At 31.8% G+C, this 14,413-nt stretch overlaps 1 protein-coding gene across 1 annotated transcript; it reads left to right on the forward strand.

Moving 5' to 3' along the window:
• Positions 1 to 201: 201 nt before the first annotated feature.
• Positions 202 to 13,437, forward strand: LOC128155912 (lachesin-like). The gene is made up of 8 exons (XM_052817797.1): positions 202 to 541; positions 5,845 to 5,954; positions 8,157 to 8,235; positions 9,602 to 9,799; positions 10,116 to 10,273; positions 10,562 to 10,763; positions 12,345 to 12,575; positions 13,026 to 13,437. The coding sequence occupies exons 1-8, from the start codon at positions 454 to 456 to the stop codon at positions 13,085 to 13,087; spliced, it is 1,128 nt and encodes a 375-aa protein (XP_052673757.1). The 5' UTR covers positions 202 to 453; the 3' UTR covers positions 13,088 to 13,437.
• The last annotated feature ends 976 nt before the right edge of the window (positions 13,438 to 14,413 follow it).

Consider the following 14,413-nt stretch of genomic DNA (forward strand, 5'->3'; position numbering starts at 1 on the left):
ACATATTTTAGCAAACAAACAACATGATATACCTAATACAAAATATGATAAATTGAATCTGGTTGTAAGTACTTTGTTTTTGAACAAGTGTTACTTGAGAAAATATAACCCACAATACAATTGTCAAGTCGAGAAAAACAGTAATACCACGAACAATGCCATTTATTTGATATGCCAGTTTTAGGGAGTTGTACAGCAGATCGCGTAAAATTCTTCGTTTAGTTTTCATTTGCTTTGCGACCATTAAAATTTCGTGCACTTTGGTCATTATTATAGTGCAGGGAAATATAATTCTATATATACTAAAATACTATATGTTTAACGGCAGGTACCGGTGTTGTATTTAAAAACTAAAACAAAAACAAAATCTCCCAGGTTGGCATGTGTCATTAATACCTCAGGAATTCCCGTCACACCTGTGTCACGTGACTCACTCTTATCTGCGATTTTAAAATGGTGGACGTTTGTTTGAATTTCCGGACAAGCTCAAAGATGTTTACGATTACGTTTATAATTCTTGTTGGAATATCGTCAATATTTGGTGAGTATATTTGTTTCTTTTTTCTTCTGTAGACATAAAAAATTTTACTTGAAATTCCAAATAGGTGTAATGTAATTTACTTTTTCACGTGCATAATAATAGTGTAAATTGTGACTCAGGTACGTATGTAAGTCTTAATGCGAACCGAGACTGATCGATATTATCTATAGAACCTATAATTCAGTTTAGATAGTATATTGAAATGAGCACAGAATAATCTGTAATAATCACATTATATAAATATTAGATCTAATGCGTGTTTTGATAAAAAGAATTCGTTTTATAAAAATGCGACCAGGGGAATAACTTTCGATCAACAATATATGTTATCAATATCGTAATACATGGATTGATTGAATAAACATTGCGCAGTTTTCAAATTAAGGAAACAAACCATTGAAGTAAGTGATTAAAACTACACGTATATAGCAAATTTTGTATGAATCAATTTTTTTTTTAACTACAGCCAGGTGTTCTAGTCAGTATAAACATTTCCTTGTCAAATTTTGAAGTTGTGTACAATAGCCAGCAGAGATAGGTAAAGTTAGCTACTAGTAACTGGCTATTAGTAACTGGCTACGAGAAATAAGAAAACCTAGCTACTAGTAACTGGCTACGAGATAAAATCAAAGTTGGCTACTCGTAACTGGCTACTAGTAACTGGTTTCGAGAAGTAAGAAAAGCTAGCTACTAGTAACTGGCTACGAGATGAAAGAAACTTGGCTTCTAGTTACTTTTTACTGTTCATGTGAGAACACATACCTAGGATTTTTATTTGTGTTCTTAAGATGTACATTGCACTATATCACTGTTAATTGTCAATATATCTCAAGTAGCTGTATATTTAAATTGAAGATATATGCCAGACTTGCTAATATCAACATTATGTCAAGTCATCCACATAATATTACGACACAATTACTCAGATATCCCTCTGTATGTAGTCAGCTACTTGTGAATTTTGTTACAAATATCTTTATTTTTTAGCGGTTTTGTCAATATATCTCGAGTAGCTGTATATTTAAATTGAAGATATATGCCCGACATGCTAATATCAATTTTCTGTCAAGTCATTCACATAATATTACGACACACTTACTCAGATACCTCTACTTATGTAGTCAGCTACTTGTGCATTTTGTTACAAATATCCGTATATTTTGGCGGTTTTGTCAATATATCTCTCAAGTAGCTGTACATTTAAATTGAAGATATATGCCAGACATGCTATTATCAACATTCCTTTAAGTCATCTACATACATGTAATATTACGACACAATAACTCAGATATTTCTCTTATGTGGTCAGCTACTTGTGCATTTTGTTACAAATATCTTTATTTTTTGGCGGTTTTGTGAAAATATCTCAAGTAGCTGTATATAAAATGCTGATATATACAAATCATGTTCATTTTTATATTATATTAAGACATCCACATGATATTACGACATAATTACTTATATATCTTTCTCAACCTCATCGGCTACAAGTGCATTTTGTTATAAAAACTTCCATTTTCAACAGTTTAGTTGATAAACCTCAAGTAGCTGTGTAAAAAAATAAACATATCTACTAGTGGTTGATTTAAACATTCTATAAGGTCACCAACATGATGTTATGACACGATTACTTAGATATCCCTTTAAATCTCATCAGCTTTTAAAACATTTTGTTAATTTTTTTTTTTTTTTTTAGGATTTTGTTAATATTTTTCAAGTAGCTTTATGTATATATTGCTCATATTAACCAGTCATGTTTATTTCAACATTCTATTAGGTCATCCACATGATATTACGGCACAACTACTCAGATATCACTCATAATCTCGTCAGCTACTACTGCTTTTCGTTACAAATATCTTCATTTTTAACACTTTCCATGTTACTCAAGTTTCTGTACATAAAGATTAAAGATTAAAGATATCTAGTTTTTAATTTAAATATTGAAGAACAAACAAAAAAAATTTAAAATCATAAAGATTGTAAAAATCTTATCTGTAAGGGGATGGGGGAAGGGGGGGGGGGGCAAAATTTACTTAGAATTTCAATTTCACTGGTTATTTTCTTTCATTCACTTCATCTTTTTACATGTACACAAAAAACGTATGGGGAGAAATAAAGATATTTGTAACAAAATGCACAAGTAGCTGACTACATAAAAAGAGATATCTGAGTACCTGTGTCGTAATATTATGTGGATGACTTGGAGGAATGTTACTTTAGCAAGTCTGGCATATATCTTCAATTTAAATATACAGCTGCTTGAGATACATTGACAAAACCACGAAAAAATAACGATATTTGTAACAAAATGCACAAGTAGCTGACCACATAAAGAACGATATCTGAGAAATTGTGTCGTAATATTAAGTGGATGACTTGAAGGAATGTTGATAATAACATGTCTGGCATATATCTTCAATTTAAATATACAGCTACTTGAGATATATTTACAAAACCGTCAAAAAATAACAATATTTGTAACAAAATGCTCAAGTAGCTGACTACATCAAGAGAGATATCTGAGTAATTGTGTCGTAATATTATGTGGATGACTTGAAGGAATGTTGTTAATAGCATGTCTGGCATATTTCTTCAGTTTAAATATACAGCTACTTGCAATATATTGACAAAACTGTCAAAATACAAGGATATTTGTCACAAAATGCGCAAGTAGCTGACCACAGAAAGAGCGATATCTGAATAATTATGTCGTAATATTATGTGGATGACTTGAAGGAATGTTGTTAATAGCATGTCAGGCATATATCTTCAGTTTAAATATACAGCTACTTGCAATATATTGACAAAACTGTCAAAATATAAGGCTATTTGTTACAAAATGCGCAAGTAGCTGACCATAGAAAGAGCGATATCTGAGTAATTATGTCGTAATATTATGTGGATGACTTGAAAGAATGTTGATAATAACATGTCTGGCATATATCTTCAATTTAAATATACAGCTACTTGCAAAATATTGAAAAAAAACACCAAAAAATAACGATATTTGTAACAAAATGCACAAGTAACTGACCACCGAAAGAGCGATATCTGAGTAATTGTGTCGTAATATTAAGTGGATGACTTGAAGGAATGTTGATAATAACATGCCTGGCATATATCTTCAATTTAAATATACAGCTACTTGAGATATATTTACAAAACCGTCAAAAAATAACGATATTTGTAACAAAATGCACAAGTAGCTGACTACATAAAGAGAGATATCTGAGTAATTGTGTCGTAATATTATGTGGATGACTTGAAGGAATGTTGATAATAGCATGTCTTGCATATATCTTCAGTTTAAATATACAGCTACTTGCAATAAATTGACAAAACTGTCAAAATATAAGGATATTTGTCACAAAATGTGCAAGTAGCTGACCACATAAAGAGCGATATCTGAGTAATTATGTCGTAATATTATGTGGATGACTTGAAGGAATGTTGATAATAGCATGTCAGGCATATATCTTCAGTTTAAATATACAGCTACTTGCAATATATTGACAAAACCGTCAAAAAATAACGATATTTGTAGGAAAATGCACAAGTAGCTGACCACATAAAGAGCGATATCTAAATAATTATGTCGTAATATTATGTGGATGACTTGAAGGAATGTTGATAATAGCATGTCTGGCATATATCTTTAGTTTAAATATACAGCTACTTACAATATATTGCCAAACCCGTCAAAATATAAGGATATTTGTAACAAAATCCGCAAGTAGCTGACCACAGAAAGAGCGATATCTGAGTAATTGTGTCGTAATATTATGTGGATGACTTGAAGGAATGTTGATAATACAATATCTGGCATATATCTTCAATTTAAATATACAGCTTCTTGAGATATATTGACAACCCCGCCAAAAAATAAAGATATTTGTAACAAAATGCACAAGTAGCTGACTACATAAAGAGAAATATCTGAGTAACTGTTTCGTAATATTAAGTGGATGACTTGAAGAAATGCTGATAATAACATATCTGGCATATATCTTCAATTTAAATATACAGCTACTTGAGATATATTGACAACCCCGCCACAAAATAAAGATATTTGTAACAAAATGCACAAGTAGCTGACTACATAAAGAGAAATATCTGAGTAATTGTGTCGTAATATTAAGTGTATGACTTAAAGAAATGCTGATAATAACATATCTGGCATATATCTTCAATTTAAATATACAGCTACTCGAGATATATTGACAATCCCGCCACAAAATAAAGATATTTGTAACAAAATGCACAAGTAGCTGACTACACAAAGAGAGATATCTGAGAAATTGTGTCGTAATATTATGTGGATGACTTGAAGGAATGTTGATAATAGCATATCTGGCATATATCTTCAATTTATATATACAGCTACTTGAGATATATTGACAATTGACAGTGATATAGTGTAATGTACATCTTAGGAACACAAATAAAAATACATGTGTTCTCACATGAACAGTAACAAGTAACTAGAAGCCAAGTTTCTTTCATCTCGTAGCCAGTTACTAGTAGCTAGCTTTTCTTACTTCTCGAAGCCAGTTACTAGTAGCCAGTTACGAGTAGCCAACTTTGATTTTATCTCGTAGCCAGTTACTAGTAGTTAGGTTTTCTTACTTCTCGTAGCCAGTTACTAGTAGCCAGTTACTAGTAGCTAACTTTACCTATCTAGCCAGCAGACATTCTTTACATAGGGATGACATCATGTACCTGCATTTTATTACATTCGGGCTATAAAATTGTCAGTGAAGTATAAAGATTTCAATCAAGAGTAAAATAAGGATCGGTATATTGCACTCAATTAATATCAATTAAATTATATATCTCGATCAGAACTATAATTCACACCTACGAGATTAATTAAGGATCAACACATTACTAAGTGTATTTGTTTTGATTATAATTAATAGGTTGGCACCAATCTTTGGGATATTTCCAAAATGGGACATACATTTGAAATTAAGTGCAATTTTTTTTTTAAAATTATTGTAATTTTGAAATAAATTTGCAAAAATTCATATCAAATGCAACAACCTTTTTTTAGCAAGTTTTCCTAAAATCCTATTGCTATAGTTTGCCACATTGATTCCCAAGAATTTTTTGGATACTAGCTTGCATTTGGATCAATCTCTGCAACAGTGGGGTTACAAAAACACTTCCCAAAAATTGTTTACCAAAAGTCGTTACATTTCACCTACTGCGGATTTGACTTAATTACTTAAGAGAAAAGAAAAATTATTTGATTAAATTTGATGACTTTAAGTTATGAATATTCCCTTTATAATCTATAGTTGAAGCCCAGCGACCAGACATTGTGGATGAAATTTTACCGGAGGTAAAACAGAAGAACCAGATAGGTTATTTGAACTGCACCGTGGTCAACAAAGGTTCGGAGTCGGTGGTAAGTACAGGTCTACATAATGATCATATATTTACTATGCTAAACACTGTGCTTGTCTTATTGAGCGCCATTAAGGATGTTAATTGAAAAAGAGAGGGGAGATGCATATTTATTAAAATTATGATGTATAGTGACTATAGCTGATATGCCAAGCAGGGATGGGGTAATGGTAATTTGTAATGGTAATTGAGTGTAATTAATTACAAATTTTGATGTAATTGTAAGTAATGTGTAATTGACCAAATTTTCAATTACATGTAATGGTAATTTAATTGATTACTTTTAAAAAAGGGCATGTAATTCCAATTACTTTTCAATTACTTTCAATTACACACTGATGTTCATATAAATATCCTACTGTTCACTACCCATTGCTCCCCACACTATCGATGGTACAAGGTCAAGTTAGGAAGAGAAGTAAATATCATTGAACTATTATCATATTCATTATACTAAATATTTTTCAAAATGAATTTTTTTCAGTGATTCAATATTTAATTATAAGTTTACCCAAATTTAATTAAGCACATGTATTTGATGATTTGCTTGATCTATTTTCTTAAAAAGAAAACTTATTTTCATTCTTATTGGAATAATTAGCGTGTCAATTGTCATAATGATTGAATAAGTCAAACAAAAATAACTGTTTAATGTACAAACAAAATCAGTTTTATCTGAATTATATAAACTATCAAGTCATGCTTTGTAATTGATAGCCTAAAATACATAGAGCTAAAATGTATGGCTTCAAATGGGTTTTAAGTTTTAGATGCCAAACATGTCCACAGAGTGTGTTCCCTTTAATTAGGTATAAAACAACAGGTTTGAATTGTGTTTTGATAACAAATATAATCTGCCCTCTACCTGATATTAACCTGTAATTATAAAGAAAAAAATAGTGGATATAAATGCAAAGAAGAAATTTTTATATAACAGTTTTGCATGCAGGAAATACTTTAGTTGACATGATGGGTGTAGGTTAGGGGATATTACTTTTAAATGTTTATTGAATATCAAGGTGGTACATGTATGGGACACCTCCATATTGTGTTTACCTGCATTTTGAAATAAACATTAAAACCACATTTATATTTTTTCTTTCCAAAAATCGTTACCTATCAGAGAAGTTAGCAAATTCTAAAAGAGGGAAAGTATTTTGATTATGACAAAATTTTATTCACATCATAGACATACCCCCTTCAATGTTTATATGTTGTAGCTACCAGTACAACATGGTTTTAGTAAATTTTGATGAAAATGTAATTTGTAATTTAATTAATTACATCTGCAAAGTAATTGTAATTTAATTAATTACATTTGAAAACTCTTGTAATGGTAATGGTAATTTAATTGAAGGATTTAAGCAAGTAATTGTAATTTAATTAATTACTTTCTATTGTAATTGAGCCCATCCCTGATGCTGAGCATGTCATGCATGTGTACATTTATTTATGCATGTACATGTATATTGGCAATGGATATTGCTGTTATATTGGCCAGGATAGCTCAGTTAGACAGCGGTAGAGTTCATGACTTTAAAAAGGGGGTTCTTAGTTTAATTCCTTGTAACTGGTAAATTTACATTCTTCTTGCCCTGGAATAGCAGATTTAAATCTAAGTCCTTCCAGATGCCAGATATTCTCTTTTGAGAAATTGACAGACATAGCCTATGTAGGCTATACCTGTCCACTTCTCAAAAGAGAATAGGCTATGCATGCCTGTCCATTTTTAAAAGAGAATATAGATCGATGCCAGATAGATGTGTATTTTTTTTTACTCTTTGTTGATTATTTAAAAAAACACCTATCATACATATATACCTGCCTGCATATCAATTTATGCCATGCAGGTCCTTTAAATTTTAAAAATTGCTTTTCACTGTCGTAAATAATGAAAAAGTGTCTATAAATTGGGGAAGCTAAACATTCAAACTGTGCATGATCAATGCTTTTCACATGTTGGAATCTAACTTAATAAACCGAAGAATATGTCGTTGAGATGTTTTATTCACCTCTGAAAAGTAATTTTTGAACTTGATATGCCTTGCTATGTATCAAATATTTCTCTTCATTGGTGATCTAGATTATTGAAAATAAAAAAGGTATTTATAATCTGGTGTAGTTACAATGAAACTTTTTATCTTAATATGATCCTGCACATCAATACGATCCTGAAAATTACATATTTTTCTATACTTAACAGGTGCAATGGTCCAAAGTGGAAACAGTAAATGGTGGAAATCCTATTTTGCTCAGTGAAGACGACAAAATTGTGTATCAAGGTAATGTGAATTTTTATGTTCATGTATGCAAACTTTGCAATGAGCAAGTAAATTTACTTAGAATGGAAATTAATTTTTTCATTGTTACATAATACCATTGTCTTGACAATCAAGGTGTTCCTATATATTGAATGTCTTTTCTCCTAGAGTACTCATTTGCATTTTAATTTAAAGCTTTGTATTTATGGGAGATTGAAAGAATGGTGAACATGTTGTACTTGTATGATTTCATCCTACCTTAAGTTTAACAAATTTGAGGATTATTTAAGATTGCCTTGAACTTTCTCCACCTCCCTCCCTCCCCCCCCCCCCCAAAAAAAAAGAAAAAAAACCCAAAAAACAAATTTTTCATAATAATTTTTATGAATATACCGGGTATGTATATCATGTTTATTGTCTTTTATTAAGTATTCCAGCAAAATCAGTGTGTATCTATTTTGTATCTATTTTCGCTTGTTATAACAACATAATATTATTTAATTTCTACTTCAGAAATTAATAGAATAGGGCTCTATCAATATTCAAACAAAATGAGTCATAACAATGGGAAAGGAATCTGCAGTATAGTCTTTGTTTATATAGAGGGTCAGGCAGGCGGGCACATATCTCATTTTCTATGGCCAGCGGAAAACGGCAATGTATTGACTGACTACTTCAACTGTCAGAGATAATGAAAAAATGTTGATAAATTGGGGAAGCTAAACATTCAAACTGTGCATGATCAATGTTTTTCACATGCGTAATAATTTTACAATCAGCTGCAGGCCTGCTTTTATTCAATATTTAAAATAAATAAAATTTTAGGTAGAAAATAAAGAGTGCAGTTTACTCCTTACCAATTCTGAGTGCATGCACATAAATTTTTTTTTCAGATTTCAATATGATACTAGAATGGAAAGATTTCAAGAACATGAAAGCAGCAAGAGCTCCTTATTGTTTCATAATCAGTCAGTCAACTAAGTTTCCTGACTTTAAATTGAACTACTGTAGATGTTATATAGATATAATAAAACAGCTAGTAATACATATACCTGTGCACTGGCTTACCTGTTAGCTCCTTATGTACACTCCTTTGTACCTGACAGTGACTTGTATATATATCAAAAGAAAAGGTGCCACAATTAATATTCCATTATTGATGTAAACCTTGCTATATACAGAGATTGTGAAACATTTTGCCACTTTAGGACTGAATATACTAGCTAGTACTGGTAGCTGATTTTTGTATCTGACAGTTCAGGGGGCTTTTAAAGAATGAATTTTTGTCTGGAAATACATGTAACTGTGTGTATGAGAAAAGTTATCATCTATAGCAAAGTTTTCACATTAAAACTAATGTTTTCTTTATATCATATTCTCTTTACAGGTAATACTGGGATAAATGAGGATTCGGGGCTGCGTAAATATGATATGCAGAGTCGTGTAAATGGACGGAGAGTTACGTACATGTTGGTGATTCGATATTTAGCAGAGGAGGATGCTGGCGATTATTTGTGCACGATTAGAATTCAAGGAGTACAGTGGCCGGAATGGCCAAAGAAGATCGGAAAATTAACAGTACAAAGTAAGTACTGTAGATTTATTGAATTGATTATTGCACACTGTTTTATAAGCAAGATGGAGGCTGTCTTTAGAGTACTATTAATGAAAGGTGCAGAAAATGATATATATATTTAATTAATAAATTTCTGTCACTGAAACATTTCTGTCTGCATGCATTTACAGTTCTAAAAAGAAAATTATTAAACCCTGGTTTCACCAAGAAACAATATACACTGTACAATGTATTGGTGTACATAATATTACTTATGTTCATCTATAAACGTTAATGAATTTTAATTCATTGCTAATTGTATTAATTGTTTTCTGTTTAAATCCAGTTGCTCCTCAGATCCAGCCCAGTATCAACTCCATTTATGAAAAAGACATAGGATCTTCTCTTCAGCTGACATGCGAGTCCCACGGCAACCCCTACCCAAACATAACCTGGAAGAGAGAAGACGGTCAGGAACTACCCATGGGAGGATTCCAGTCAAGGGTAAAAACAGAGTTAATCTGAAGATGCATGGCATTGAATTTATTCTTGGCAAACTTCATATTGTGCTTACATTACTACCATATGTGGATGCAGAGGGTTTTGAGGTCTATTTTACTCTGAAAATTTCAGAAATTGAATTTTCCCAAGGGGTTGGGGGGGAGGGGGGTTCCAGAATTGTCATAACCATCCCCCCACCCCTAAACACACAAACACACACACACACAGTTCCATGCTTGACAACTTGAATTGTATTTTTGTTTGATGTACAATCTTTGTATGGACTTTCAGGGAGCAACATTAAATCTGACTGATATTCAGAGAAATGACAGAGGGAACTACATCTGTGTAGCTGACAATAATGTGAAACCCCCAGACAGCTTCAAAGTGGAGGTCATCGTCTTTTTTCAGCCCTCATGTAGGCCTGTGCAATCAACAGTGGGTCAGGCTCAGAACAGAAGGTTTAATGCCAAACTGGAGTGTATTGTTGCAGGTATGAAGAAATATTTCATGTCAAATGGCATATATGTGCAAAATATGAATAATCACATAATTGTCTTGAAAATCTCTTTGTAAGAATTAAAATTCTCTGTCATATATTATTAAATCAAATGCCTCCTGTTTGTTTGTCACTAGTATATAATATTATTCAATATTCATTTATTTTCGCATAGTACACAAAGGGTTTATAAAGCGTATAAGCATACTTTGCTAAAATAGAGCATAGCAGATACCGTATATACAGTAATTTTCGCGGTGGTTTAATTTTTGCTATCTTCGTGACCTCTTTTAGATTGCAAATTATTGAATATGCGGAAACTATATCTTGTATCATTTTCTATAGGGAACTTTTTAAATCGCAAAAAATGACAGGTGCAAATTAAGAATGTTTCAGATTTTCCCCATTTTCGCAAATTTTGTGACATGTGAAATTTGTGACAGTATGTTTGCCATGAAAAATCATATAAACGCCGACAGCAGGTTCCGAACTCTTGAACCTAAAACCGTTATGTTTGATAACCTAATGCGCTTCCATTATGCGACATCAGCTGATATTAACCAGCGGTTTTTATATAACAAAATGTAGATCCATGCATAGAACTGACAACAAGCAATTAAAAATAATACTCTTTCCAAACACGCCTCATTATTGACGAGGATTTCAAATTTAAAGTTTCTAATAAACTTTTGAACGAATTAATAAACAAATTTTTTAAAAAAATTGTACATGAGAATCATGAAAATATTTTTTTGAATGATGCTGAATAAAGAATATATACATAAAAAAAATTCAATAAGATTTCGTCTGCTAAACAATTCAAGTATTCTTGGTAAGGTCAATCAAATCTCATTTCTTGGAAAGAACATAAACGTTTTTTGTGATATTAATAAAGAGCAAATGCTTGCTTTTCCGATGGTTATTTATAGGGACTAGAAAACACTGAAACGTCACAGCTACTCATAGCAATGAAGGCACATCAATTATAATACAACAGTCAGCATAATAATAAAAATATGTATGTGTTGTGCATGTGCTATGCCTAAATAGTAGTCGGGGTTTGATGCATAGTGGGTCCGGCTCATGCAATTTGTATAAAACCTGACTACTATTTAGGCATAGTTCATTTACAACATGTCCCTTTAATATAATTAAGAAATGAACTCAATGTCTACCCAAGTTATACAAGTATAACCTGGGCTGGGGCAATTTACGCTTTATAATCTGCGAAGCGGATTATAAAACAGAAAAAGAGTAAATTGCTCCAACTCAGGTTATACGAGTATAACTTGGGTAGATATTGAGTTCATTCCTTATAATTTAATTTTCTGTGTGTTGCTGTACAAATTGAGTCCGTTTTACTTTTAATAATGATATTAATCTGTTCAAAATTCAAACGTAACGTCAAGCGGATTAGTACGTTTTTGACGTTGGAGCATTGTGACGTGTCTTGTGACGTGCAAACCAGGTTATACAAATTTAACTAAATTTTTCTATCCAATCAAATGCTGCATTATAACCAGAATTAAATTTTATGAGGATACATGTACTAAGAAGTTATTGGTAAATTTACAGGTTATCCTCAGCCAAGTATGAAATGGATGAAAGAAACAGAGAATGGAAAACTCATTGAAATAGATGACGATGACAAATATGACATCACCAAGCAGTTTAGCAGTCAGCTACAGAATGATGAGTTTTGGTACACACTCTTGGTGAAGAACGTTCAGGCCAAAGACTACACAAACTACCATTGTGTGGGTACCAATAAATATGGTGACGGAGAAACAACCATTGCCTTATTTGGTAAGCATGATACAATATTTACTGCAATAAGAGAACAGGAAGCTTTTATTTATGATACGATGCAGTTTTATGGCTAGATCTTTTTTTTCATGGAATAAAACATTTATTTTGTTGGTTATAACTATTTACAACTATATCTTTCACTGATTTGTGTGTAAATTTATTTTGTTGAATGAATTTCATGTCTGTTGATTATTTTGCAAAAAGTCTTATCTATGAAATTTCACACTTTGAGTAAATAATTCAAGGGTTATTGCAAACAGAGTGTACAATATGTCACCTAGCAGCATCCACCTCCTCAAGTTTCAAATTCTTGACATATATAATATTAATATTGGAATTGTTGAACTTTACTCTGGAACTTAAAAATTTTCAAGAGGATCCACTTGTATACATGCAGCCTTTATTGTTTTAGTGTGTAAATTGAATGATCTTTTTCTTTTTTTCCAGAAACAATGGAGTGCCAGGGATCTAACTGTCCTAGCCCGGGCGGATTACCGGTATTTGGATGACTTGATTAAAATTTGGATAAAACTGTGTATTATTAGAATGGATGTATAATACCAGATAGTCAATTTTTTTGTAATATTTGATCCTTACACCTTTATCATAGAGTTTACATAGACAAGAGTGAGTCCATACACTTGCTTTATGTCTTACGTTGTAATATATTTTGAATGATTGTATATTTTTCCTATTCTCATGGATTATGTACATGTATATTGTAGAATCATATTTCCATATTTATGTGATTAGTATATAAAGTTTAATTAAACTACTAATCAAAACATGTCTTTTAATCTTGAACTTTGTACATTAGATAAAAAATGCAAAAAATTACAATAAAAAATGTATAATTGTATCGATTATTTTGTTGATATTATCAAAATGCAGTATCGCATATTACATAAGGTGCAAATTTATACGGAGCAACATTACAATGCTCGTGGAAAATGTTTGAGTATTGAACGGAATTCTCTAAGGAAATAAATGAATTATTATTTGCTCCTAGGAGATACCAGAACTTTAAGTTCACTATCTGCGTTTAAATGTAAAACCACTTCGAAAATAACAGTAGTTCTGTATTTGAAGACTTACACACAGTATTGTGTGCTAAACTCTGGTCTTTACAGATGAAACACAACATCTAGTCCACTGTGATAACGTAGGAAGGTATGACCAAGAAACTCCTTAGTTTTTCTCGTGACCAAGTTATTCTCCTTAGTTTTTCTTGTGACCAAATTATTCTGAAATCAGGAAAGAATTCTCAGATTTGATAAGATCTATGTTGTAAATGTGCTCTTCAATTGGTTTTGAGCTTTGGCGAATGTATCATCTTTTTAAAAATTGTTCGAAGTTAACTTTCTGCCTTCTAATATCTAATCTAATTCTAATATCTAATATGGGATTGACAGGTTTATGATACAATCAAAACATCTTTTGCACACAAAGAGAAATTTTATATTGGAGAAAAAACATCAAACTTTCATAAAAATAAAATTTGACTGAATTGTTGTGTATTACCAACAGCAGAAAAATTCATTCTATCGTTGCAATTGTGTTGAAAAAGCCCCCCCCCCCCCCCCCCCCCACAAAACAATAAAAAACCCAAACAAACAGAAAACAAATACTTTACATTTGCATTATCACTTTCTGCGCAAGCTATGGGGTCTAAGGGACAATTTTATCATTTTGTGTGTGTGTGGGGGGGGGGGGGGGGCAAGGGGGGGGGGCAAGGGGGGTCCAAGGTCTATTTTTTTTTTTGATAATTTTACGATAAAAATTTAAAAAATCTAATGTTTATTTTTTCCGGGGGGGGGGGGGGGGACCAAACCTTT

This window comes from Crassostrea angulata, chromosome 7 (genome assembly GCF_025612915.1).
Source record: "Crassostrea angulata isolate pt1a10 chromosome 7, ASM2561291v2, whole genome shotgun sequence".
NCBI classification, from domain to species: Eukaryota; Metazoa; Mollusca; class Bivalvia; order Ostreida; family Ostreidae; genus Magallana; species Magallana angulata.

Excerpts from the sequence above, each read along its gene's own strand:
- LOC128155912 (XM_052817797.1), top strand. The coding sequence starts at position 454 with ATGGTGGACGTTTGTTTGAATTTCCGGACAAGCTCAAAGATGTTTACG. Across the intron at positions 5,955-8,156 it reads ACAAAGGTTCGGAGTCGGTG|GTGCAATGGTCCAAAGTGGA; the intron begins GTAAGTACAGGT and ends TATACTTAACAG. Across the intron at positions 10,274-10,561 it reads TGGGAGGATTCCAGTCAAGG|GGAGCAACATTAAATCTGAC; the intron begins GTAAAAACAGAG and ends ATGGACTTTCAG.